Here is a 25,778-nt window from a genome sequence, read left to right on the forward strand (position 1 = left end):
AACCGGGGCCAGGCTGGATAATCCTTGCTGTCCGTGATCTATGGATAATCATCCTCCCTCCCTCGAGTCGCTCCAGAGGGAGGTCAGTGAACTCACAGCCATATATCATGGCCGAGGCTGGACGACCGAAGCAACAGAACTAGAGTCAGCAATGACCACAGCGGGGAAACGGATACTCGCGACACGTGCGGATTCTGAAGGGATGAAAATAATGCTCGAAGAGCTAGCCGCATGTGTCAAAACATTGCTGCAGGCCAATTCATGGATTGTTGCCGAAGATCTAGGTATTCTGGTGCTGGACTCATGCGAGAGACTTAAGGGAGAGCAAGACTTAATGACTATGACAGCGATGCATAATCTTGCTTCGGCGTATTGGGGCCGAGGCCAGCTGGATCAGGCTGCTGCTCTCGCTGCCCGGGTGACCAAGTTGAGACAGAAGATTCTTGGCGAGGAGCATCCCCAGACGTTGACTTCCATGACGAATCTAGCTTCCACCTATCGGAGCCAAGGCCTCTGGGCCGATGCTCAAGAACTTGATTTGAGAGTTTTTGAGATGAAGAAGAAGACTATCGGTCTCAAACATTCATCCACTTTAGGCTCAATGTCTAACCTGGCAATATCGTATGCCTATCTCGGTCGGTATGAAGAGGCCGAGACAATTGCACGCCAATTGGTCGATCTCGGAGAAAGTGAATTATCTCCAACCGATGCCTCGTTGTTAAAATGGAAACTTACCCTGGCATCGACCTACCGAGACCAGGGGAGGTTAGACTCCGCTGAAAAGCTTGAATTGGAGGTTGTCGCTGTTAGTCGGGACATATTTGGGACGAATGATCACTTTACCTTGACCTCTATGGCCAACCTTGCATCCACATACCGCGAACAAGGCCGATGGTCGGATGCTGAGCGTCTGGAAAAAGAAGTCGTGACTAGCAGCGAGACCGTGCTCGGCGAAACGCACCCGCAGACCCTGATGTCCATTAGCAACCTTGCCTCAACATATCGCAATCAAGGTCGACTTGAAGAAGCCAAAGACCTCGGGGAGAAAGCAATAACTGTAATGAAAGAGGTCCTCGGGGAACGTCATCCACACACACTGGTTGCTATGGCGGATCTTGCAGTGACATTCCAAATGATGAGGCAATCACCAGATGCCGAGATCCTGGCCGCCCGGTCATTGCGTTTGATGAAAGAGACGATAGGCAAAGACCACCCGTACACACTCAGCGCGATGGCCAATCTGGGCTTCATATACCAGTCGCAAAGCAAGTGGGACGTCGCCAGTGGAATGGCCGAAACTGTATATTCTCGCAGGGAAAGAGCATTGGGAACGGACCACCCAGATACCGTGGCAGCGCTAGAGGATTTGAGGAGAGTAGCGTGGGTAGAGGCGGCGGATCAGAATTCACAGCGTACGTTGAATTAGACTCTCTTTTAGGCTTGGATTGTGGAGAGGTGTCGACTGTCCCCAGCGCCATTAGTCGGTATCTAGCTAGTGTCAGCCAGGTTTGGCGATTTTTAATCATTTTTTCTGGGCTCAGTGACCAATTGTCAAGTCTTGTTGGTGCCGATGCACTTCTTTGAACCAGTTAAGTCGATCGGGTCTGCCAGTCAGCCAGCCTCGGGCATTTACATAGTCTTTTGTATTGCACAGCCTCCTTGCCAAGACTTGAGACTGTCAACAATCTTCTTGTGTGATCTCTGGGGCTTGCTTTGGGGGAGTACAATAAGCAACACAGCCCTGTAAGAGATTCACTTGCCTGCTCTGGGGTGGACTTTGGTTAATTGTATGGCTAACAAGTACAGAGCGCTTGTCTAACATAGGCATGACTAGTTGAGTCAGAAGAACTAAAAAGGAAGACTTCATATTGATGACCTATAACGTACAGAATAACATCAAAGGTAGGTAACGTGTCTTCTAGATGTCGCTGTACCAGCTCCGATACATATCTCTTGCAGAAATAGGTGGATATCATGTTATGATACTGATATCTTGTCTCTTGGTATGCATGTATGCATGATACGCCAACTGTATTTTACAATCCCTTTTTACGTATTTGTATTTCTCCAGACAGGTGCACCTCATCTAATCCTCTCATGACATTATCCGTGACATGACGCCAATTTCGGGAGCCAGGAGGCCTTATATGTCTCTTTTTTGGTCGCGAATAGTAAGTTCAACGATGAGCCTGAGAATGTGCCTTACTGACGATACCCAGAACCCGCGATCAAAACGTGCCACGGAACAATTCACTCAATCGTTCTCGACTTTTCCCCTAGATCCTGACACATTAGGCAATCTTGTGTTATCCAAAGATGTCCAAGAGTTCCATGCTCTCGGTGGCGTAACAGGCTTGGAGGAAGGACTGCGAACCGACGTCCACTCCGGTCTGAGCCTGGACGAGACCTACCTAGGTGCTCCCGCGAACATCGCTGCGAGTACTACAAGCACTGCGCCGACAGAAAAGACCGCTATCTCTGAGCTTCCTATCTCGATAAATCTTGATCGCGACGCATTCGTCGACAGAAGGAAATTCTTCGGCGACAATCGCCTACCCATAAAACCATCCCCGAGCTTTCTGTCATTGATGTGGGCAGCCTACAACGATCACGTCCTATTCCTCCTAACCGGGGCTGCTATTATCTCGCTTGCTTTGGGGCTGTATCAGACATTCGGAACCAAGCATACCCCCGACAACCCGCCCGTTGAATGGGTGGAGGGGGTTGCCATCCTTGTCGCTATCGTCGTCATTACTCTCGCCGGTGCCGCGAACGACTATCAAAAAGAGTGCAAGTTCCGGAAGCTCAATAGAAAACAGCAAGATCGCAATGTTTGGGTTCTTCGATCTGCAAGGATTCATGAGGTTCCCATCTCCGATATTGTTGTTGGTGATATTGTTCACATCAGTCCTGGGGATATCGTACCTGCTGATGGGGTATTAATACGAGGTCATCAGGTCAAATGCGATGAGTCCTCGGCAACTGGAGAGTCTGATCCGGTTGATAAGACCCCCATAGATACAACCCGTCGTGGTGGCTCTCATGAGATCGACCCATTCATCCTCTCTCATACCAAGATCGTGGAAGGCGTTGGTGCGTACCTCGTCTTGGCTACAGGCACAAAATCAAGCTACGGAAGAATCCTCCTCTCTCTCGATACCGACCCAGGTTTCACCCCGCTTCAAGTACGGCTCAGCAATCTTGCAAAGAATATTGCCAACTTTGGTGCACTTGCGGCGCTTGTGCTGTTTATAATCTTGTTCATCAAGTTCTGTGTCGGCCTCCGTAATAGCACCGAATCTGCCTCGGAAAAGGGACAATCGTTTTTGAATGTCTTCATTCTGGCCTTGACCGTCGTTGTGATCGCAGTCCCCGAAGGACTTCCCTTGGCAGTTACACTCGCCTTGTCATTTGCCACTACTCGAATGATGAGAGATCACAACTTGGTTCGACAGCTCCGAGCATGCGAAACGATGGGACAAGCCACGGATATATGTTCAGATAAGACGGGAACGTTAACACAGAATCAAATGACTGTTGTCTCGGGTTTCTTCGGTGTTACCTCGCAGTTTACTGATCGAGTTAGCAGTCCAGACATATTAGATGAAGAAAGTTCCTTGTCTGTGGCAAAGTGCATGAACCATCTCTCGAGTCAATCGAGGTCGCTTTTGAGGCAATCTATCGCGATCAACTCGACTGCAATTGAAAGCCGATATGGCGGAGGTCGGCAGTTTCTTGGCTCCCAAACAGAGGCCGCCTTATTGAGATTCTCCCAGGACTATCTTGAGCTAGGTCAGCTTGAATTTGATCGTGCGAGTGAGGAGGTTGTGGATATTTTACCTTTTGATGCTTCTCGCAAATACATGATCACAGTTGTGAAACTGGCCAACGGGTTATATCGATCATATTTGAAAGGTGCTCCTGAGATTCTCATTGAGAAATGTGTGGCCACGATTTCACAGCCAATGCAAGGGCTTAGTACTGCTCCAATCACGGAGTATAGTATTGAACAAATACGCCAGACAATTGCTCAGTATGCGTCACGATCTTTGCGCACAATTGCGATTTGTTTCCGTGATGTGGAGGAGTTGCCTTCCAGAGGCGAGGAAGAAACTGTGAGCTTCGAGGATCTGATGAAAGATTTTACATTCCTAGGAATTATGGGTCTACGAGACCCTCTCCGAGCCGATGCTTGGAGTGCTGTAGACACTAGTCACAAAGCAGGTCTCACTGTGCGCATGGTTACCGGTGACAACCTTCTAACAGCAAGGGCCATCGCAGAAGAATGTGGAATCATCAATAGTCCAGATGATCTTGTGATGGAAGGCGATAAGTTCCGTGCGCTAGATGAATCACAGCAGAAGGAGCTAGTTCCACGGCTCAAGGTTCTTGCTCGGTCTCGTCCAGACGATAAGCGGGTTCTAGTCCAACGCCTGAAGGATCTCGGGAGAGTCGTTGCTGTCACTGGAGACGGTACCAATGATGCCCCTGCACTTGCAGCTGCTGATATCGGATTCTCGATGGGAATATCTGGCACTGAAATTGCTCGTGGGGCTTCTTCTATTGTCCTGATGGATGATACATTTTCTTCGATTGTCAAGGCTATCATGTGGGGAAGAGCAGTCAGCGATGCGGTCAAGAAATTTTTGCAGGTAAGCTACTCTATCAACAAGGAGTATGGATGGCCATCGATCTAATATCCATTTTCTAGTTCCAAATTACCATTACATTCACCTCCGTGGGCCTAGCATTTGTCTCGGCAGTAGCCAACTCATCGCAGGAGTCGGTTCTGACGCCAGTGCAGCTCATGTGGGTAAACCTTTTTCAAGACACTCTAGCAGCTCTGGCCCTGGCAACCGATCCTCCTCCTCGCCGGATCCTTGACCGCAAACCCGAACCAATATCTACACCGTTAATTACTCCTACCATGTGGAAGATGATCATTGGCCAATCCGTGTATCAGATGGTAGTAACACTCGTTCTGTACTTTGCGGGTTCTTCTATCTTCTCCTATCACGGTGCTTTTCAAACATCACAGTTACAGACTGCTGTTTTCAACACCTATGTCTGGATGCAGATATTCAACATGTACAAGTATGTCGATGCTACCTTCAATATTTTTGCGTTACTAACCCCAATACAGCAATCGACAAATTGAGCGATCATTTAACCTCATCGAAGGTATCCATCATAACTGGCTCTTTATAGCAATCACCTGCATCATGATGGGCGCTCAGATCCTAATTATGTTCGTCGGCGGGCGGGCATTCTCAATTACAAAGTTGACTGGCGATCAATGGGCATATTCTATTATTCTCGGCGCAATATCTATTCCCGTCGGATTCCTTCTGCAGGTTATTCCTACCGTGGTTGTTGAAAAACCAATGGCAGGCATGGGGATGCTATGGGACACCTTGCGACGTCGGTGATTTCCTCTCTTTCTTTCTTTCTTTCTTTCTTTCTTTCTTTCTTTCTTTCTTTCTTTCTTTCTTTCTTTCTTTCTTTCTTTCTTTCTTTCTTGATCATTCACGCGAGCGTCTTTGAATCTTGCATGGCCATCCAGACGGAATAGCCGTAAACTGACTCTTGAATACCCATTCCTTTCTAGGATCCACTTGCTCAATATCGTAGTCCCTTATTAGAGTTGCCATTAGTTTGAGTAGCTCAAATTGGGCAAGATTACGGCCGGGGCATTGGTTGTACCCAGCTCCCCACTATAATAGATATGTTAGTTCATTTCGTAAATGAGTGTTGGCGTTATCAATTGCCTACGTGAATTAAAAATGAGTCGATATAAGTCGTCTCTGCTTGGAGCCAGCGGTCTGGGTTGAAGCTGTTGCAATCCTCGCCGAAAATCTGGGGGTTGCGATGAAAGACCCACGTGTTGATACTGAGAACCACCTATAGATAGAAGTCAGTATTCAATCAAATATCGATCAGTGTAGGTAAAGTAGAGCCCGTGAAGTTATCCTTACTCCTTGGGGAAAATATCTGCCAGCAATAGTCATCCCACCTTGTGGCACGACTCGGGGAAGTCCACCAACGGCAGCAGAGTGGAAACGGTACGTCTCTTTCAGCTATTCAGAGATATAAGCGAAGATAATTAAAGTCGTCTGCTTGCAAGTGGCTACTTACACAAGCCTGAAGAAATGGCAACCTCTGCGCTTCATTATACTGCACGATAGGCGAGAGTTCACCTCGATTCTGAGCAGCATCAATCTCATCGCGTAAGCGCTGCAAATATTCTGGATGACGGAGTAGGTAATAAATAAACGCCTGGGCTGTGGCACTAACAGTATCGGCCCCAGCCCCGATATTCGCAACAGCCGCGGCAAAGATCTCATTCTCAGCCATGCGATCAGGATATTTGGCCCGAACGTCCAGCCAGCGCTGCATCATATCATTCCTTGTTGCGGGGTTATTCTTGCGCGCATCGATAGCAGCGAGACAAGTGTCGAAGATATGCGATGAAGGCTGGATTCCAATGCGGCTCAGAAGCGGGTTTCCCAGTGTCAGGTTGTGTAGCCAGATATAGTGGCCCATGACCGCGATGTAGACTGCCAGGGCTTTGGTGTTTGCGACCGCATCTCTGATATCTGTGCCTGTTTCCACGAATCCAAAGGATTTCGAGAAGGTTACTTCGCCCAGCGCGTCAAAGGCAAAGAAGCTGAACCATTTGTCAAATTCTACTACCTCGTTGCTTTTGCTTAATCTGTCGAGGTGCTTTTCGAAGCGGTGGAGGATTGCGTCCACGTGTGGCTCGGACTTGATAATGTTTGATAGTGCAAAGCCGGCGGCTATGTTGCGCGACTTTTCAATATGCCGCTTTGGATTCAATTCAGACATCTGGTTCACGTAATGGTAGTCTGGAAGACTGAAAATTGAGTACCACGAGCCCTTTTGTGCATGGTTGTTAATATTGAGTACTTTTGCTTTTGCGATTGTCAAGAGAAATACATACTTTGGCTATATTTGCATGGAGAAGCTGCTTTACTGCGTCTGGGTGAGAGACACTGACTTCATTCTCTGCAATGCGAACAAAATACCCTGTCGCTCTTGTTAAAATATGAAATAGAATCATGACAGACCAGCCTACCATTCTTTTTGTGAAGGTCAATAAGCTCATCTTCGATATGGCCCTTCCACAAATGATAAACCTGCCATAGTGTCGAAAAAGAAGCCAAAAATGGGCCTGGTATATCTCTGATCGGGGTCCAATATTTGCGAATGATCGCTCGCACAGTAAACAAAATGACTGCTAAAACCCACAGCTTGGACAAGGTGATCAAGGCCGTTACCCCAGACACAAGTAAAGAAACCATTTCAATTGACAGTATCTGACATACACGGTCCAACACACGTAGGGGATGAAGTTTTATTTCCGGGGAGATTGTTGGGAATCATTTTAATTAAACGTGCTTTTGACATGGGTCGGTCATAACAAAAGTCCTTTGCTCATATCTTCCCCTGAGAACACAATCCAGTATTCTCTGCCGTCTAGTATCAACTAAGCTGGAATAGTGAAAGTATAATGTTTTGGCGTTGGCCGTGCCTAGTTCTTGTGGGGCCGGACTTGCTAGCGGCGTTGAGGTGGACTCGGAGGAAGGCTGCTAGCACATATCGGGGATAGTCCTACTATCTCACGATGGTCTGATTTGCTGATTAAATATTGTGCCGCGGGGGTCGCGGGCCGGAGATGAGAGTGGAATCCTTCCTTGTTTGGCGAGAAACCTTAGACAAGTTGGTTACAGGGTAGTTGAATTGGGGGCCAAAGTCTGCCTTGATGAATCTGTTCATCCTCGGTTTCGTATTTTAGGATGAGATCAATTCTTCAAATATTCTCTTGGGCACGATGTCCTCTTCTGAATACCCAGCGTCCTTTCTGGCGGAGGATCGCCGCCAGCCGGCGATTATCGGCATGGTCGTTGTGACAACCCTCTCATTACTTGTCGTTCTAATTCGCCTGTATGCTCGGGGGTATCTGATCCATGAGCTGGGATGGGATGATCTCACGATTGTAGTCGGACAGGTAAATTTGATCCGATCACTCGCGACCTGTTGCAGGATTTTGATATCTATCTATCTAGTTAGTCAGCTGGATAGTCCTGGGGCTTTCATTAATGGTCATCCACTATGGCTCTGGCCAGCATCTCGCAGCATTGATGAACGACCCAGAAACCCTGGTGCATATGTATAAGTGGCTTGTCGGAGCTCAGCTCGTGTATATGTTCAACATGTGGCTGTGTCGCATCTCCGGCATCGCTTTTTATGCTCGTCTCAATCAAATGCCGCGATTCACCCTCTATCTGCGTATTTCCTTCGCTTTTGTGACAGTCGTGTATGTGGCGCAGACACTCATCGTAACTTTGCAGTGTGTTCCTCTCGCTGTTCTGTGGGGCGGCGCAGAGGGTGAATGCATGGGCTCAGAGATTGTTTTCATTTCGACTTCTGTACTCACTATCGTCTGTGACTCGCTTGTGCTGCTATTGCCAATGAATATTGTCTTCTCGTTGAAGGCAAAGCTAGCAAGAAAGCTAGTCCTAGCACTTGTACTTTGCGTGGGAGTTTTGTAAGTTCTCTTGTCCTTGTCTTCGTCAACAGTGAGAAAGGGAAGTAGCTAATATCTGTCTCTTTAGTGCTGTTGTGTAAGTCTTCGCCGCCTTCCCAGTCACGGTCTATTAACTCACCGATTATAGAACGTCTATTCTCCGGATGGTGTCCATGATCGTCGCCCTCCAACACCCGGATGACGCAACTTGGTATTTCTCTGTGGTGATGGTGTGGTCTGCCACAGAAATCAGTGCCGCTATCATCGCTCTTTCTCTCCCGGCGTTGCGGGCATTGTTCGGAGTCTTGAGCAGAAATCGTTCGACGATGCATCACAGTGACTCAGATAATATAGGGACAATAGGCCTTGAGTCGATTCCTCTATCGGCAAGGCAGCCTATATCTGACGGACATGATGTTCATGAGACGACAATCGATGTGGACTGGGGGACGAGTCCGAGTCAGGAGACGCTTTGGGGTGTCAAGGATGGAGAATATGGTTCGCATGGGCGTTAAGAGGTCCCACCCCGGTAGACGAGTATAGTGGAGTACCTTTGCTCCGTGTTTACTCCATACCTAGTTAATGGTCAATCCAAAGAAAAACTGTTTCCATGTGGCTGAATTCATTTGAAGCGATGTCTTGGCATTGTTTCCGCCCGTTTTATGATGATCTGGTGCTGTTGGGTCTGCCCACTTCTTCTGTTGAGGCCAAGAAGATTTGTATGGGTCACTTGCGAATGCTGTCTGAACACATGGCTGTGTTTCTCTCGGTGAGACAGCGTGGCGAAAGGCATTGCTGAGGTCGGCCAGCTGATGTATCCATTTGGAGAACCAGGTTGAGGCACACCACATCATACGAGCGTCAGAGAGCAACTGCCAAGAGAACTATCCCTGCCTAGACAGAAATGAGATAGCTTAGACCTGAAAAGCTTCCTCGGGGATAGATTAATGCAATTGATTCGTTCTTTCGGCAAACCTGATGGTCATGCGAGTTAGGCTAAATTGGCCATATCGGAGAATTGAACAGATACGAACGCCTTTAATGAGTGGAGCCTATCATGCGAGAAATCCCTGCATGACCTTGGAGTTATCGTATATTACTAATATCACTCGACTTCCAAGGTTTAGTTCTGTAGTTCGTGGCAGATATTACATGATGTACATTGCACGTGGGGCAAATTGACCTGTTGCACATGAGTTTGGCTGTCTTGGCTGGCAAAAACTCTGAAACCAACCGCACTAGGAGCTGTTCCAATACTTTCCAATCCTCCAAGGTTCCTTTTTCGTCAATTAGAGTCACATCCTACAAAGTACGAAGGCACGTGCGCTCGCCTCGGAGCTCCCGATGTAGGGCAAGGCTATGATAGTCAGCTCGGCAGCCGATGTCTTCTAGAACAAACATGAGCCATGCGACAGACACATTCCGGGGGATTGGACCTCTTATACACCCACGTGTGGGATTGCGGTGCTCTCATAGGTAGATGCGGACCGTGCGCCCCCACCCCCGCCAAGAGCCGCAACCGTCCAATGGCCGTGTCCTGGAACCAATCAGGGGCCGTCTCCACCGAGTTCTAAACCAATCTACACCTAATCTGGCTCCTTTTCGTCGCATGTCAATGTAAAACTACTTCCGCCGAGATATTGCCAAGACATTGTCCAATTTGCTTCCGACCACAAGCTTGCGGAAAACGAGCTTTCTTCTTCTTGGCTTGGTCGCGTTGCATTTACTTTTTGCCAAGGCCACAGACGATGATTGCTGGGCTCCCATTGCAGCACGTGTGGCCGGAGTGTCCCAATCGGGAAGTTCTCCTGGGCAGAGGACGTTCGCCACAAAGCCTTGTCTTGCATAGAGAGTAGAGCGATTATGTCTTATCTTCCCATGCATACATAAAGGGCAGCCTTTTCGCCCAGGTCTTGGTTTCTCTTGTTTCTCAGATCAAAAGTCCATCCAGTACTAAGCTTTGAATCGAAAGCTTGACTTGATACAACTCATCAAGATGTATCTCCATCAATACGATTACATCTTTGCCATCGGCACGTTGTTTGCTATGCTTGATGCATTCAACAACGGTGCAAGTAAGTAGCAGCCTATCCTTAGGTGGTTGACCTCGAACTAACCTTTGGACGTTCATAGACGATGTTGCCAATTCTTGGGCCACGAGTGTCTCCTCCCGGTCCATCTCCTACCGCCAGGCTATGGTCCTCGGTACCATCTTCGAGTTTGTCGGAGCTGTCGCTGTCGGTGCCCGTACCGCTGATACTATCAAGAACGGCATCATCCCCAACTCGGCCTTCAAGGGCAATGCCGGTGTTCAAATGCTCGCTTTCACATGTGCTCTTGCCGCTGCATCCTCATGGGTGATGTGGTGTACCAAGCACTCCGCCCACGTCTCCTCCACCTACTCCCTTATCTCTGCTGTCGCCGGTGTCGGTGTTGCAACTGTTGGCGCTTCCCAGGTTCAGTGGGGCTGGAACGATGGCAAGGGTCTCGGTGCCATCTTCGCTGGTCTCGGCATGGCTCCTGTCATTTCCGGTTGCTTTGGCGCTATTATCTTCATGCTGATCAAGTACGTCGTGCATGTGCGGAGAAACCCTATCCCCTGGGCCGTGTGGAGTGCACCTTTCTTCTTCTTGGTTGCTGCCACCATTTGCACGCTCTCCATTGTTTACAAGGGCTCTCCCAGCCTGGGTCTGAGCAAGAAGCCCGCCTGGTACGTTGCCGCCGTCACTATGGGCACTGGTGGTGGTGTCTGCCTTTTGTCTGCTTTCTTCTTTGTTCCTTTCATTCACTCCCGCGTGATCAAGAAGGACCCCAGTGTGAAGTGGTGGATGGTCATCCAGGGCCCTCTGCTCTTCACCCGTCCCGTCCCTAATGGTGCCGAAGTTGCCGAGGTTCCCAACTACGCCGTGGTGCAAGAGGAACCCGAGGAGCACGAATCTCACCTGCCTATCGATGAGAAGGATCCCAAGACCGGTGTTTCCTCCATCCCAGGCTCCTCGGAGGAGAGATCCATTGAAAAGCTCGAGGCCAATCAGCTCACCTACCGCGAAGTCATGGCCCATTCCGAAGAGCGTCACAAGGCCAAGCTCCTCCAGAGCCGTGGTCCTATTGGCTGGGCCATGCGCCTTCTCCGCGACAACCCCATGGGCGCTGGTGAGATTTACGAACTCCGCAACCTGAAGTGCATGGCCAAGCGCATCCCTGCCATCATCACTGTCGGTCTTCTCTATGGTTTCTACTACGACATCCACACTGCCCAAAGTGGTAACGAGGGTACTCCGGAGGGTGAGCGCATGAAGCGTGTCTATGCCAACGCCGAGAAATACCCCAATGAGGTCGAGCATACTTTCTCCTTCATTCAGATCATCACTGCTTGCACTGCTTCCTTCGCTCACGGTGCCAACGATATCGGTAACTCTGTCGGCCCCTGGGCTGCCATCTACTCTGCCTGGTCCAGCGGCACTCCTGCCGCGTCCAAGTCCCCCGTGCCTATCTGGCAGCTTGCTGTTCTGGCCATTTGCATTTCCATCGGTCTTTGCACTTACGGATATAACATCATGAAAGGTAAGCATCTCTTCCTCCTTCCACATTCCAATCTTCATTTTTACTAACTTTACACTTAGTCATGGGTAACAAGATCACCTACCACTCCCCGTCCCGTGGCTCCTCCATGGAGATGGGCGCTGCCATCACGGTGCTGGTCTTCTCGCAGTACTCCCTGCCCGTTTCCACCTCTATGTGCATCACTGGCGCTACCGTCGGTGTTGGACTGTGCAACGGAACTTACAAGGCCGTCAACTGGCAGCGTGTGTTCCTTTTGTTGTTCGCATGGATCATGACCATTCCCATCGCTGGTACCCTTGGCGGATGCTTGATGGGATTGGTCCTCAACGCTCCCCATTTCCTTGTTTAGACAATTGGCTTTTTGGTCCAATCGTGAATATTTTTGAGAACGCACATATTTTACTTAATTCTTCTTTTGAAATACCACTTTTTAGAACACTCGGGCAAGAAGATTTACCAGAAGATTCAAACTATTTTTGGAATAGAAAAGCTTTCAATTGAAATCAATGATAATGACCTCTACCTGACCTCTTCACTTTTCACCACTAGGATAAAAAATAGTAATGAGAGCGAGTGGCTTGCCTCTGAGTTTTAATTGAAAAAAGACAAAAAGACAAAAAGACAAAAAATAGTTTCCCTGGGAATCGAACCCAGAACCTTTCCGGAACATTTGCTAATCGCATTTGTTAACGGAAAATCATAACCGCTAGACCAGGAAACTGCTCGGCCACTTGGGCCAATTAATGGAAGTCACAGCCGTCTTTGGCTTTATGACCGACACTTCATTTGATTTATCTCATCTCCGACAGCTTAGGGCTTCCAAGGGATATTCTTTTGTTAGTTTGAAGTTAATTGTACAAATTCTTCAATACTTAGTTAAGCTTAACTAATTTATTCAACACCATGACACCTAAATCGAAAAAGAAAAGAAGAAAAAACTTGGACAACACAAATACATATCCACATGTAGTTACATATCCTGGCTCTGTAATCTGCGATTCTCAAACAATCCCCATCTCTTCAGCGACCTTGGCCAACTCACGTCTTTCTCTGCACAAGTACTCGTAAGTGACAATCTTATTGCGAGCATCCTCTTCGATGGATTTCCATTCCTCGGGGGAAATGGTGATTTCGCCATGTTGCTTTGGAAAAATGGTCATTGGGCGGCATCGTTTTGCCAGGCCGACCTTGAAAAACCCGAGTCGGAACTGGGTCTGCTTTGTCGGTTCGTGGGGAACTCCAAATACAAATGGTTCTTTTGGACGCTTGTAGGGTTCTCCGTTGACTACTGACGTGAGGCCCATTTGGAAACATTCTTGTCTGAACCGATCCCGAGCCGATCCCGGCTTAGGCATTTCGTACGCAGCTTGATCACTGGGAACCTTGGTTGGGACTGCGGGAGCTGTGACCGGGATCGGGAGCTCTGATGGCTGGGTTTCAGCTGGGGCATCCGGAGAGTTTGCTGCGTGTTCATCTGTATTGTCACCCGTGGTGTCATCTGTAACGTCTCTAGAGCCTCTGCTAGAATCGTCGTCGGATTCATCCTCGGTGTCGGTATCGGTGTCATCCGAAGAATCGCCCCAAGACTCGTACCCAAGCTCTTCTGCAAGGACCATTCCAAGGACCTGATCTTGAGAAGATTTCTCGTTATCCAACACTTGCTGCAGAAGCTCCTTGTCCACCTTCCGGTGAATCGGCATGTTACACCAGGGCTTCCTGATTTTGCCAAGTGGACGTTGCCTAACCAAAGGTAGCTGTAGTTTGACGAGAGCCCCCTTCCAAGTTCTCAACGGTCGTTTGCGTTTGTCTTCGGTCGAGACAGAGTTGTTCGCAGTCTTGTCGAATTTCACGTGTGCCGCTATAGCCTCATCATGAGCACGTTGTCTCTCAGCCCGAGTCTGCTCATCAATTCCATGCCTGGTGACATCCAGGAAGAAGCTCAGGTCCTGGCATTCGACGCCCTCCTTCGGATCCATGGCACAAGGGTTCGCTTTCACGAAGTGCTCATGAGCTTTGCGCATGTTTCCGCGCAGAAACTCGACCCGACCCATCCAGAACTCACACCTGGCAATGAGGAGCGAATTTTCGGATTTGTTTGCGGATTGCCTGGCGAGCTTGACCATCACCTCGGCCTCAGAGGGGTCTTCATGGATGATGAAGTTCGAAGCTGGCAAGAGATAAGAGCCGACCTCGACCCGGTAGTACATATGTAACAAATCGTTGTTAGTCAGATTGCTGGAATTGCTGTTGATTTTTTTTGCAAGAACCCTGAGCCTGTTTGTTTCTTCTCGTATAGCGCGGGCTTCCAGTGTGAGGTCTTGCTCTCCCCGAGAAACGAGTGGTGTGGTCTGCCGGGAGCTCCCATCATTTCTCGTGTGGGGTATGTTGTGGGACATGGTCGAAGTACTATCTTGCCCCAACAGGGTCCTGGATTGATCTTGGTAAATTGTGAAGTAAATGTAATGAGATTGCCGTTTGTCTGCGAAGATCCAAAAATTCGCGTCAGATATAAGAGATACGATAAAAAAAATATTGGTAGTTCGTTGGTGAAGGAAAATAGCAACCGAGAAGAGAAACAGTGGCCTTATGTACCTCACAGGCGTGTTGAAAAGAAAGAAAGAAAACAAACACGTTGAAAATGGTCCGACCTAGACAGTTACAGACAAAGATATTTGTTTACAAGGAGACTTTGGTGTCCTTTCCTTTGTTTCTCTCAATCCCATTGTTAACCGCGCTGAAACCAAGACGCCACATTCTATTATACCCTTCACTTTGTGTATATTTTGGCTTGATCTGTACAACATACAAGTCAAGCAAGAAATAAATATGATTTCTATGGATGTTTATGTAGCACTAAGTATTCTCCACCCTATACTAGAGGTGCTGTACTGGTTCAGTCAACATATACATACTGGATACAACTATGACAGTTACTCTAATGGGGTTGGCAAATAATCTAGACAAATTTAACCTACTACAATTTACTCGAAACGGAAATACAAACTGTGGAGATTTGGTTTATTGGATTTCTTTCTCAAGCAATATTCATCAGCTTGAAGACATCACAACAAGATATTCCTATAAGAAATGATCATTTTTTTGCCATCTATTCAAGGATAATCAACCCAGGTTCATCTCGAAGGGCCAATCTACTAAAGTTAAAGAATGGGTGACGGTGCAAAGCGCCCGAGTACCATACCAAGCCGCTCTCACACACCCCTCAAGTAGCCCACTTTTCAACCCGATTCACAATCTATATCTGGACACTGGCCGAACTGCTTATTGCAAGAGTCATGTATCAATGAATGAACTGGAGGAAATACCAAAGTAGCCACATCAGGCCAATAAACAGTGTTTTTAAAGTCGGCTGTATTTTCAACGTCCATCCTCCCAATCTAATAATGCGTGGGTAGACGCTGCCGGTGAGTGATCAAACTCAGCAGCCTCTATTCGAGTAAACCCAATGACAGCCTCCCTTTGAACCTCACGGGCCTTTTCGATATAGCCTGGTATTACTTGTGCCCGCGAAAGCGAAAGGTAAGCATCCGGGAATCTATGAAGTTTCATGAGGTTCATTCCTTTGATAAAATGAGTAATGCCGGCGATAATTCGAGATTCTGGGTTGTTCAAGACGGCATAACAACTGTTAATTTGCACAACCATCTCTAGGCTCATCATGGATTCTTTGAATTGGCAAAGATGGTGTTGGACAGCAGCAATGAAAAGTCGACATCGCATCTCATCAAGTTCGCATAAGAAAGGGTTATCTCTGATGACCTGCGAGGCAAGCTCCATTGCAAGCTCTGGGTCATCATGCCGCCACCGCTCTTCTGCATCTACCAGTAATGAGCCACTGTATGAGCAGAGCCAGATATCATCCATAGACGTTGGCGTTATTCCTGTGGGCGAAATTGTTCTAGGAATGTCAGACAGAGACTGGGAATCAGACTGAAGAGGGGGAACAGCGAGAGTGGGGTTACTTGAGGTGGTGTGTGCTAGCATGAAATCGAACTCTATGAGCCGCAACTGCAGATCGTATACTGCATCGAAGGCTCGACACAATTCTTGTTCTAGTTCGGCAAGTTGGGAACGTCGGGAACGTCGGGACTGGAAGCGCTTACGCAAACGTCGAAAAAGATTGGCCATTTTGAAATGGGAATGTCTTCTGATGCTCTCAAGCTGATGAATACTTTTGAGATGATTCTTTCGGGGTTTATATACTTGCCCATCAAGCAGTTTCCGGGATGGCTTCTAAAGGACAACCGCCTATACTGATGAAAGGGATTATTGTTTCTTTGAGCGCAATTATATTGTACTACCTGAGACCAAGAAACATTGTTTGGAACACGCTTTGTCCCAACTAAATATAGACTCGTAACATCTCCAAGCCGAAACCAATGATGTGACTCTGGGCCACCATGTGGTTGAGTTTGTCGCCTGATTTCCAGGGCAACACTATGCAAACTAAGCAAACCTTGCAAACGGACAAACTCAACAAACACAAACAGAGCAAACATGACAAATACGACAAACATCCACTTATGACATCACCAGCCCGTTGCTCCCCACCTTCGTACTCCATACCTACAGCACGTCGACTCGCAAGATGCAACCACAAAGTGGAAGAGTAACTGCGGGCCAATGAGCTATTTTGGGTATTTCCGGTACTGGCCGCAGTGCCCAACCGGTAGGAAATACCCAAAGTTGTTTAGCGGCAGAGTATGCAAGTCAAATTAGTAGTATTCTTCCGACGCGGATGTAAATGGCATTCGTAGGTGCGTGAATTGTTTGACCAATCTGACTTGTCTAATTCAATCTGTCCAATCCTATCCTATAGATATATTACCGCAAAATCCACTTACCGGATCAGCCCATGAATCTAGACTTGGTGGGAGTTGTGTTGCAAGCACGTTCAGCAAGACAAATCCGGGTTGGAGACCAATCTGTTCCTTGAATTCATTTATAAAGTCTGCATAGTACCCCCCTGTAGTCTGGAGTTACTTCCTTCCTTATTTTACTACTCTTTTGTAGGCCAAATCGTCATATAACAACCCGTGGACCTTACCCGATCTTTCCGTTCTCTAATAATTTGTCATAGAGAGTTAGTTTGCAAGGTACGCCGACTTGATCCCTTGATTTTTTTTAAATTTTAATGCCCGTCTGAACTGACATTCATGCAGTCATGTCTCCTACCTTGCTCAGAAACGTCGACACGGTTGAAATTGTGAACATCCACCAGGATGACATGGAATTCTCGCTGGTGGATGAGATCTACAAGAGCCTGGACCCACCGAAAGGCAAACCGCGCTCATTCCCTACCCTTTTACTCTACGACACCAAGGGATTGAAGCTCTTCGAGGATATCACCTACTTGGATGAATACTATCTTACCAACACGGAGATTGAAATCCTGACAAAACATGCGAAGAGGATAGTTGCACGCATTCCGGAGAATGCCCAGCTGGTGGAGCTGGGAAGTGGGTCGGTGACTCCCCACATCTCCATCCGTCGCCTCGCGCGGCTTGGTGATCTTGATCTTTGGCCCAAGTTCTGACGATCTTCTTTTTTTAGAAACCTGCGCAAGGTCGAGATTCTACTTCGAGAATGCGAACGGGTTGAAAAGAAAGTGGACTACTATGCTTTGGACCTCTCATTGGGGGAGCTGAAACGAACATTCTCAGAAATTTCGCCCGAGAGCTTCACCCATGTAGGATTCCATGGTCTTCATGGAACCTACGATGATGGTCTCGACTGGCTGAAAATCCCAGAAAACCGCAAGCGCCCGACGGTAGTCTTGTCGATAGGCTCATCTATGGGCAATTTTAGTCCTCCGGATGCTGCGGAATTTCTTGGTAATTTTTCGAAGCAATTGAACCCGTCCGATTTCATGCTTATTGGATTGGATGCATGCAAGAACCCGGAGAAAGTGTTTAATGCCTATAACGATGCCAAAGGTGTTACCCGTCAATTCTATGAGAATGGCCTCCTGCATGCCAATAGGGTTCTTGGCTTCCAGGCCTTCAAGGCTGGTGAATGGGAGGTCTTGACTACGTATGATCCCCGTGGAGGACGGCATCAAGCCTGTTATGCTCCGAAAGTTGATGTGGTCATCAATGGGATCAAGATTGTCAAGGGAGAGAAGCTGGTATGCGAAGAGGCATGGAAGTACGGTCGCAAGGAACGGGATGAGCTGTGGCGCAAGGCAAACCTCATTTCCGAGGTCGAATTTGGAAATTTGACAGAAGATTATTGTGAGCCCTCATGTTCTACTCGAATCGTTATTGCACATTTGTTGACTTTGAACAGACCTTCATCTGCTATCACCTGCTGCGCTTCATATCTCTATGAACCCTTCAAAGTATGCAGCCCAGCCGATCCCGAGTATCGGAAATTTTCAATCTCTGTGGATTGCATGGGATCTCGCGACCAGAACCATGGTCCCTCGCGAGGAGCTTCTGTCTAAACCGATCAAACTCCGAAAAGCACTGATCTTTTATATTGGGCACATTCCGACATTTTTTGGTGTGTCTCCAATGTTCAATGTTGCTTGCCATGTTCACTGCTAATTATGCTGAAACTTAGATACTCACATGACGCGGGCTTTGCAAGAGAAATCTGTTCAGCCCAGTCATTATAAGCGGATTTTCGAGCGTGGTATTGACCCGGATGTGGAAGATCCAAGCCAATGCCATGACCACAGCGAAACACCTGATGAGTGGCCGCCATTGGACGAAATTCTCGACTACCAAGAGAAAGTGCGGACTCGTGCACTTACAATCTTACAAGAGGGATATGCGTCGCAAGACCGCGCTGTTGGAGAGGCCCTTTGGATTGGATATGAGCACGAAGCAATGCATCTCGAGACTTTCCTCTACATGCTAATTCAGAGCGATAAAACTCTTCCTCCCACAGGAGTTGATCGCCCGAATTTTGAGCAAATCAGTCTCCAGGCAAAGAGAAACGAAAAGCCAAACAAATGGTTCACCATTCCACAACAGACTATCGAAATTGGATTGGATGACTCCAACGATGAAGTTGTACCAAATAAATCTTTTGGATGGGACAACGAGAAGCCTCAAAGAAAAGCCACCGTGAATGCCTTTGAAGCTCAGGCGAGACCCATCACCAATGGCGAATATGCCAAATACATACAGGGTAATGGTATTCAAACATACCCTGCGTCTTGGGTATTTAACCAGGGCCAAGACAATCCCATTTCCAAGGGTGTTGGTTCCTCAGGCGCCCAGGCCGGTTCGAGCTCCAGTCCTGCAGGTTTTTCTCTGGAGGACGTCACGGTTCGAACCGTGTTCGGACCTGTGGCTCTAAAATTTGCACAAGACTGGCCCTTGGTTGCTTCCTACGATGAAGTGGCCAGCTATGCAAAGTACATGAAATGCAGGATCCCTACGTTTGAAGAGACCAGGAGCATATATCACTACGCAGACCAACTCAAGGGTGATAGAGTTACAAATGGCCACAGGTATGAAAACAATCATAGCTATGATATAGCAGGAACTAACTTATAAAATAGGAATGGGGTGAACGGGCTTGATAATGGTAGCAAGCCCCACTCTACTGATCAGACTACTTTCCGTGATCTCACCGGTTGCAATGTTGGCTTTCAAAACTGGCACCCTGTTCCTGTCACACCGAATGGCGATCGGTTAGCTGGTCAGAGTGAAATGGGAGGTGTTTGGGAATGGACTAGCACGCCCTTGAAGCCGCACGACGGCTTCAAATCTATGGATATTTACCCTGGATACACAGGTAAGTGATACTTGAACATCCCCACCGAACCCAAACTTATTTGCCTCGATAGCGGACTTCTTTGATGGAAAACACAATATCGTTCTCGGGGGCTCCTGGGCAACTCTGCCTCGCATTGCTGGCCGGACGACTTTGTGAGTATAAGCCCTATGAGATTCAAAATGGATCAACTAACACATTTTAGTGTCAACTGGTATCAGCATAACTACCGTTATACATGGGCGGGTGCACGTCTAGTTAGAGATCTATAGATAGAGCTTGAACAATGCCATTGAGCCCTCTAGTGCTCAATGAGGATGACCTCATTCTCGCGATAAGAGATAAACAGCGGGGAGCGTAACGTGACTGCCCCTCCTTCCCCAACATCTTCTCCAATTCCTTGTCTTCTCTTCATTCTAGTTGAATTTTAAATACCTTACATGATGTCGCTCGAAACTATTACAACTATCTCCCCGGCCACCAATGAGCCTGTTATCGCTCGTACCGGTGTCTCATCGGAGGACTTGAAACAGATCCCCGTGGCCGCCCAAGCAGCTTTCCGGTCATTCTCACAATCCACAACTTTGGAACAAAGGCAGAAAATTGTGGAACGTGCTCTTGACATCTTGGAGAAAAAGCAGGATGAATTGGCACGTGAGGTTACTGAGCAGATGGGCCGGCCTATCGCCTATACTGGTAGTGAAATTGCGACCGCCATCAAGCGCAGTCGTTACTTGACCCGCATTAGCACCTCCGTACTAGGCGAGCAAGGAGTTGTGCCTGGGGAGGAGGAGAAGGGATTCAGACGGTATATTAAGCGTTCACCTGTCGGCGTGGTGCTGATTATCTTCCCCTGGAACGTGAGTTCAATTCGTCGAGATATCGATATACCTGCAGACTGCTGATAAGTAATATATAGTACCCCTACCTCACCCTTGTCAACAGCTTGATTCCAGCCATTCTCGCTGGAAACGCTGTTATCCTCAAGCCTTCTCCCCAGACCCCAACAATCGCCGAGCAATTTGCCTCTGCTTTTGCCGCGGCCGGTCTTCCTGAAAATGTGCTTCAATTCTTCCACTGCGGATCTTTCACATTTATCGAGACCTTGGTGCGATCCCCACTGGTGAACCATATCTGTTTCACAGGTTCCGAAGCTGGTGGCCTGTCAGTGCAAAAGGCAGCCTCCGATCGGATAGTGAATGTTGGTCTAGAACTTGGCGGCAAGGACCCGGCATACGTGCGGGACGATGTAGATCTTGCCTGGGCCGCTGAGGAAATCGTGGATGGTGCTATCTTCAATAGTGGACAGAGCTGCTGCGCGATCGAGCGTGTTTATGTGCACGAGAAGATCTATGGTGGTTTCATTGCTGAGGTGAAGAAGGTCCTGAGCAACTACCGTGTTGGCGAGCCTTCTGATCCCAAGACACAAATTGGACCTGTTGTCTCTAAGCGTGCGAAGGAGGCCGTTCTCGCGCAAATCGAGGACGCCGTGCAGAAGGGGGCGAAGAACGAGACTCCTGCCAATGAGACCTTTGAGAACTTCCCTCCGAATGGAAATTATGTCAAGCCTACGTTGCTGACCGGCGTTAATCATGATATGGCTGTGATGAAGGATGAAACCTTTGGACCTGTGATTCCTGTAATGAAGGTCTCGGGTGACGACGAGGCCATTCGTCTGATGAATGATAGCGACTTCGGTCTCACCGCCAGTGTTTGGAGCAAGGATGTTGCGGCGGCCGAGAAGCTGGTTGAGCATGTCGAGGCTGGTACTGTCTTTGTCAACCGATCTGACTACCCTAGTCCCGTAAGTGCAACTCTTAGCATATATATTATTGTCCCCCCTTTGCTAACCAAAGTACCCCACAGGATCTCGCTTGGACAGGCTGGAAGAACTCTGGTCGCGGTGTTACCCTAAGTCGATTCGGATTTGAGCAGTTTGTCAAACTGAAGAGCCACCACATCAAGGATTACCCTAAATAAACATGTGCATGTGAGATAATTACATTTTGGTCAGGCGAATAAATTTCATCACGTAGACCACGACTCAGAATCAAGAGTACTATTCTCAGCAATCGACAATTTCTTTTCTCCAGCCAGGATAAGAGTATAAAAAAAGAAGAGACGGACTTATCTTTTGCGACCGCAAGAGACTCAACGACCTCGCTTTTTGCAGTGAGATCCCAGGCTCACTATCTGTATACTGGCAAAGGTGCTCTTCAATGCTACTAGATCTTGCTCATAGAATACTTTGAAGGGTTTCATGACACACCTGAGCAAATTTTTGGAAAAGCTGGCTTGTAATTGTTCACCAAATTCTTAGAACATCTATATTTTACTTCTACCTTATTTTCTCGTCTCTAATATCAGACTAAAGCTGCGCTCCGCCTTTCCATGTAACGGGTTTCCTTTTGTCGGCTATTTTAGTTTGTTTCAGACAGGTGCTAAAAATACAACTGCCAACTGTAGTTGACTCACCTCTCACCCCGCGGCATATTGCGAGGACCAACATAAGCTCAATCAACTCTCCAGACCTTCGTCATCATGTCAGTCCCGTTGTCGGAGGAAAACCCCTTTCAATCCTTGATTGCCGAGGCAAACGATGATTCGGTGAGTGGATGCGAGCATTATGAGATAATATCAGATGCTGAACCCTTTTTGATCTAATAATAGGCAATAATACAATCTCGATACGAGAACCACCGAGTGGCTCGTAATAGCCAGCAAAGTGCACAAATTCTAGCCGACAGTTTTCCAGGCTGGTCCCTTGACGGGATTTTGAAGCGACTTGATGGCCCTGGGAAGGAAGACGGATTTGCTGATCCTCGAAACTGTCTTGTCATTTGGGCTAGACCATCGCCTGAAGTTCGCGACATTATATGCTTTATTCAGAATGAGTTGAAGAGCATTTCTCCTTGTAAGTTCACCGATATACAATTCCCTAGCGCAGGATTTCCCTTTTAGCCCTTTAGTTCGCTAACATAAGTGACCACAGCACTCTGGTTGATGCCACCTTCAGACCTTCACATAACTGTCTTGGAAGCCGCTCATTCCCTGACGGAAGAACAAATCGAAGAACTTGTTCAGACCCTCCTGTCATCCAAGGGCGTCACGCCTGCGGATATTGCGGCATATCCACGAAGCCACCCTACGCGTCTCATCAAGCCTATGATAAGCTTTGATTCTGCCGCACTAGCGCTCAGCTTTGTTCCGGCTGCTGGCGAGTGCCTAGAAACGGAATCTAGTAGCGATAACGAGCACTACACATACCATCATCTTCGCCGTGATGTATTTGACATGGTCCGACAAACCAAGGTCCCTGTTGCTTCGCGTTATATTGTTCCCTCCGCACATCTCACCATCGCAAGGTTCATCTCCCAGGACGGGTTTCTAGTCAGGGGATCAGATGACAGAGAGACGGTGGATCATTCGCGCGTCAAGCTGTTGATTGATAAAATTGATGAGATTAACCAGAGGTTGAAAAATGAGTATTGGCCCAAGGAGAGTACGGTCAGGGAGGGGGGTGAATGGATTGTCGGGCAAGAGGGTCTAATCATTCGGAGAGGCCGTCTCTGGTATGGAGGGGGTGAGGATGTGTCACTTGACTAGATCTTTGCTTTGGAAGATTGAGCTCTGCCTATTCTCCTAGTTTAGAAGGGTTTTGCATTCTGACTATGCGTACCGAATTTCTTAACTAGACCTTCTTCTACGAGTCGTTCTACCGTTTGCCAGCTTCCGTGTGGAGCATAATCATTATCTCTTGGTGTATGGACGATGAAAAGATCCACATAAGATATATTTAGCCGGCGGATGGGCGCCATTGCAGAGTCGTATGTCCAGCCCACGTGATATCACGTGCTAGTACAATTCCTCAAAAATGACGCAAAAGAAGCAATGCAAACGTTTTTATGGTAGATTACAATATTAAATGGTAGATATTCAATCATAAATTCTAATTGCACCTACTGAAATCAAATAAGTCGACCCTGGTGAGCGTCAAACAGCATTTAGGCTTGGTCCCACTCTGCTTTGCCCTATAAAGCACATTTGTTCGAAGATTACAACGCGGCCGGCTGGCCCAATGGCAAGGCGCTTGACTACGAATCAAGAGATTGCAGGTTCGATCCCTGCGTCGGTCATCTCTTTTTTTTTCTTAATTTTTTTGCTGTTGGCATTTAAGAGTTTCTGTTACAATAATTGTTATAGTGGTTAATTTTGGGACATTGAGAGGGTCAATTGGGAGGTGCGTAGTAGTCTCAGTTGAAAGAGATGATTGATCGTATGGGATAAGCTTCGCAGGGATTTTACTACTAGAGGTTGTATATGATTCATAATATTCATAATACTGCAATTCAAGACGTAGTGCTCCGAAGGCAAGAAGCGAAGACTTTATCAAACTAGCTAATATGCAGCTCATGTATAGGTCATTTCTACCAGAGCATCCATCCAACCAGGCTCTCGAAAGAGTGATCAGTCTCCTCAACAAAATTACCTCTTTCACCAAGCTTATTGCGCTCATTCAAAGCTTCAACTTTGAGCTGCTCAGCAGAAACAGTGTTCTCCAATCGTCGCTCTAAGATCCCGAGAAACCACAAGGCTCGAGCGAGATGTCCCTGCATTTCAGACACACCTCGGCTCATGTCGAGAATTGCGCGTAACATCTTTGCAGCTAAAACATTCTCATCGGCAGCTTCCAACATCCGAGCAACCAGAAACATGGAGTCAGCCACTCTAGGTCCTTTATCTCCGTAAAGTTCTCTGCGAATGGAAATGGATTTAAGAGCAAGCTGCTGAGCCTCTTGCTTCAACCCTTGAGCATACTTGATTCTCGCTAAGAGAACAATATCTCCACTGTGCTTGGGATACTTGGAATCAATGATCTGCTCTTCAGTCAAGTTTTGTAATTGCCAGCATTTCTTCAGTGTCATTAATGCCTCGTCTGGTTGTTCCGCTCGGAGATGTGTCATGGCGTAGATTGCGTATGTTCGAGCCATATGAAGCGGGTTGTGTGCCTTGTGGATAGCTGCCGCTTTTGAAAGATATCGAAATGCTTCGGTAACCATTTCTTGCTCGGTATAACTGCACGCGATCGAGTCGTATACGTCTGAAATTAGAGGTGAATTTTCTTCCTCTATTTCTTCTATTACTCTCAATGCCTTCTGGTAGGCACTTAACGCAGACTCTGGCTGGGCCAAATCCAAAGCAATATGGCCTAGAAGCCGGCAGGCATGCGCGTAAGATTGAGTGGAATGACTGAGCTCAAGCGAAAGACCATATTCAACGAAGTAGCGCGCGTTTGTTGGTTGTTCGCATTCCCAAAGGTATCTTTGTAAAGTTAGAGCCAAACAATAATCAATTTGCTCGGAGGAATGCAACTCACGTTCCAGTACGGAAGATCAGCCCCGCAAAGAGCTCTATGTCGGTAGGCTTGAGCGAATGAGTTTCAACCAGTCTCATAAGCCTGATGACATGAGGAAAGAGTGTGCTGCAGCTTTGCCATGATTTCCATCCGTGACTTTGCTCATTTGTCCTTTCAATCCACGAGTTTGGGAAACTGGAAGATACCAGCTGAATTGCAGAGTCTAAGTAGATTGATAACTCTGCTTTAGGCAAGCCCGAGAATACAGTAGACTGGGTGATTTGGTCCAATGTGATCATTTCTAGTTCAGGTGATAGAACAATGAGCGATGCATTTGTTAGATCCATGAGCGCACTCCTGAACCTGTTCATTATAAGAAAAAAAAAATTATATATTAGAAGATAAAAGCAACCTACCGTGAATCATTTGACAAGAATTTCAAACTCGGATCTGTAATATTGGCTTTTGGGTTGGAAAGTAGCCATTCTGGTATTGCGTGCGGATCGAAGAAGGCAAGGATATTCAGCAGTATTTTCCCTTCAATGGACAGGGATCGAGAGGAAG

The 25,778-nt window shown here is 47.5% G+C and overlaps 11 protein-coding genes across 11 annotated transcripts; 7 read left to right on the forward strand and 4 right to left on the reverse strand.

The window, feature by feature from the left end:
* Window positions 1-151: 151 nt before the first annotated feature.
* N7518_002223 (uncharacterized protein) lies at window positions 152-1,426 on the forward strand (the record flags this gene model as incomplete). Its single annotated transcript, XM_057183151.1, has 1 exon — window positions 152-1,426. The coding sequence occupies one exon, from the start codon at window positions 152-154 to the stop codon at window positions 1,424-1,426; it is 1,275 nt and encodes a 424-aa protein (XP_057044601.1).
* Window positions 1,427-2,183: 757 nt separating this feature from the next.
* On the forward strand, window positions 2,184-5,429 carry N7518_002224 (uncharacterized protein; the record flags this gene model as incomplete). Its single annotated transcript, XM_057183152.1, has 3 exons — window positions 2,184-4,652; window positions 4,712-5,094; window positions 5,144-5,429. The coding sequence occupies 3 exons, from the start codon at window positions 2,184-2,186 to the stop codon at window positions 5,427-5,429; spliced, it is 3,138 nt and encodes a 1,045-aa protein (XP_057044602.1).
* A 93-nt stretch (window positions 5,430-5,522) lies between these two features.
* N7518_002225 (cytochrome P450) lies at window positions 5,523-7,322 on the reverse strand (the record flags this gene model as incomplete). Its single annotated transcript, XM_057183153.1, has 6 exons — window positions 5,523-5,714; window positions 5,773-5,901; window positions 5,976-6,077; window positions 6,136-6,897; window positions 6,962-7,047; window positions 7,097-7,322. The coding sequence occupies 6 exons, from the start codon at window positions 7,320-7,322 to the stop codon at window positions 5,523-5,525; spliced, it is 1,497 nt and encodes a 498-aa protein (XP_057044603.1).
* A 530-nt stretch (window positions 7,323-7,852) lies between these two features.
* Window positions 7,853-9,063, forward strand: N7518_002226 (uncharacterized protein; the record flags this gene model as incomplete). The annotated part of the gene is made up of 4 exons (XM_057183154.1): window positions 7,853-8,029; window positions 8,088-8,569; window positions 8,637-8,645; window positions 8,697-9,063. The coding sequence occupies 4 exons, from the start codon at window positions 7,853-7,855 to the stop codon at window positions 9,061-9,063; spliced, it is 1,035 nt and encodes a 344-aa protein (XP_057044604.1).
* A 1,481-nt stretch (window positions 9,064-10,544) lies between these two features.
* On the forward strand, window positions 10,545-12,461 carry N7518_002227 (inorganic phosphate transporter; the record flags this gene model as incomplete). Its single annotated transcript, XM_057183155.1, has 3 exons — window positions 10,545-10,623; window positions 10,682-12,112; window positions 12,172-12,461. The coding sequence occupies 3 exons, from the start codon at window positions 10,545-10,547 to the stop codon at window positions 12,459-12,461; spliced, it is 1,800 nt and encodes a 599-aa protein (XP_057044605.1).
* A 652-nt stretch (window positions 12,462-13,113) lies between these two features.
* On the reverse strand, window positions 13,114-14,508 carry N7518_002228 (uncharacterized protein; the record flags this gene model as incomplete). Its single annotated transcript, XM_057183156.1, has 1 exon — window positions 13,114-14,508. One exon carries the CDS (start codon window positions 14,506-14,508, stop codon window positions 13,114-13,116), a length of 1,395 nt encoding a protein of 464 aa, XP_057044606.1.
* A 979-nt stretch (window positions 14,509-15,487) lies between these two features.
* Window positions 15,488-16,258, reverse strand: N7518_002229 (uncharacterized protein; the record flags this gene model as incomplete). The annotated part of the gene is made up of 1 exon (XM_057183157.1): window positions 15,488-16,258. The coding sequence occupies one exon, from the start codon at window positions 16,256-16,258 to the stop codon at window positions 15,488-15,490; it is 771 nt and encodes a 256-aa protein (XP_057044607.1).
* Window positions 16,259-17,294: 1,036 nt separating this feature from the next.
* On the forward strand, window positions 17,295-20,130 carry N7518_002230 (DUF323 domain protein; the record flags this gene model as incomplete). The annotated part of the gene is made up of 7 exons (XM_057183158.1): window positions 17,295-17,593; window positions 17,684-18,363; window positions 18,419-18,634; window positions 18,695-19,592; window positions 19,644-19,879; window positions 19,932-20,013; window positions 20,064-20,130. The coding sequence occupies 7 exons, from the start codon at window positions 17,295-17,297 to the stop codon at window positions 20,128-20,130; spliced, it is 2,478 nt and encodes an 825-aa protein (XP_057044608.1).
* A 168-nt stretch (window positions 20,131-20,298) lies between these two features.
* N7518_002231 (aldehyde dehydrogenase family protein) lies at window positions 20,299-21,838 on the forward strand (the record flags this gene model as incomplete). The annotated part of the gene is made up of 3 exons (XM_057183159.1): window positions 20,299-20,718; window positions 20,778-21,662; window positions 21,725-21,838. 3 exons carry the CDS (start codon window positions 20,299-20,301, stop codon window positions 21,836-21,838), a joined length of 1,419 nt encoding a protein of 472 aa, XP_057044609.1.
* A 561-nt stretch (window positions 21,839-22,399) lies between these two features.
* On the forward strand, window positions 22,400-23,464 carry N7518_002232 (uncharacterized protein; the record flags this gene model as incomplete). The annotated part of the gene is made up of 3 exons (XM_057183160.1): window positions 22,400-22,465; window positions 22,529-22,772; window positions 22,851-23,464. The coding sequence occupies 3 exons, from the start codon at window positions 22,400-22,402 to the stop codon at window positions 23,462-23,464; spliced, it is 924 nt and encodes a 307-aa protein (XP_057044610.1).
* An 821-nt stretch (window positions 23,465-24,285) lies between these two features.
* N7518_002233 (tetratricopeptide repeat protein) lies at window positions 24,286-25,312 on the reverse strand (the record flags this gene model as incomplete). The annotated part of the gene is made up of 2 exons (XM_057183161.1): window positions 24,286-25,180; window positions 25,236-25,312. The coding sequence occupies 2 exons, from the start codon at window positions 25,310-25,312 to the stop codon at window positions 24,286-24,288; spliced, it is 972 nt and encodes a 323-aa protein (XP_057044611.1).
* Between the last annotated feature and the right edge of the window lie 466 nt (window positions 25,313-25,778).

The sequence above is a fragment of the Penicillium psychrosexuale genome (assembly GCF_028828465.1).
Source record: "Penicillium psychrosexuale strain IBT 29551 chromosome Unknown utg000002l, whole genome shotgun sequence".
NCBI lineage: Eukaryota > Fungi > Ascomycota > Eurotiomycetes > Eurotiales > Aspergillaceae > Penicillium > Penicillium psychrosexuale.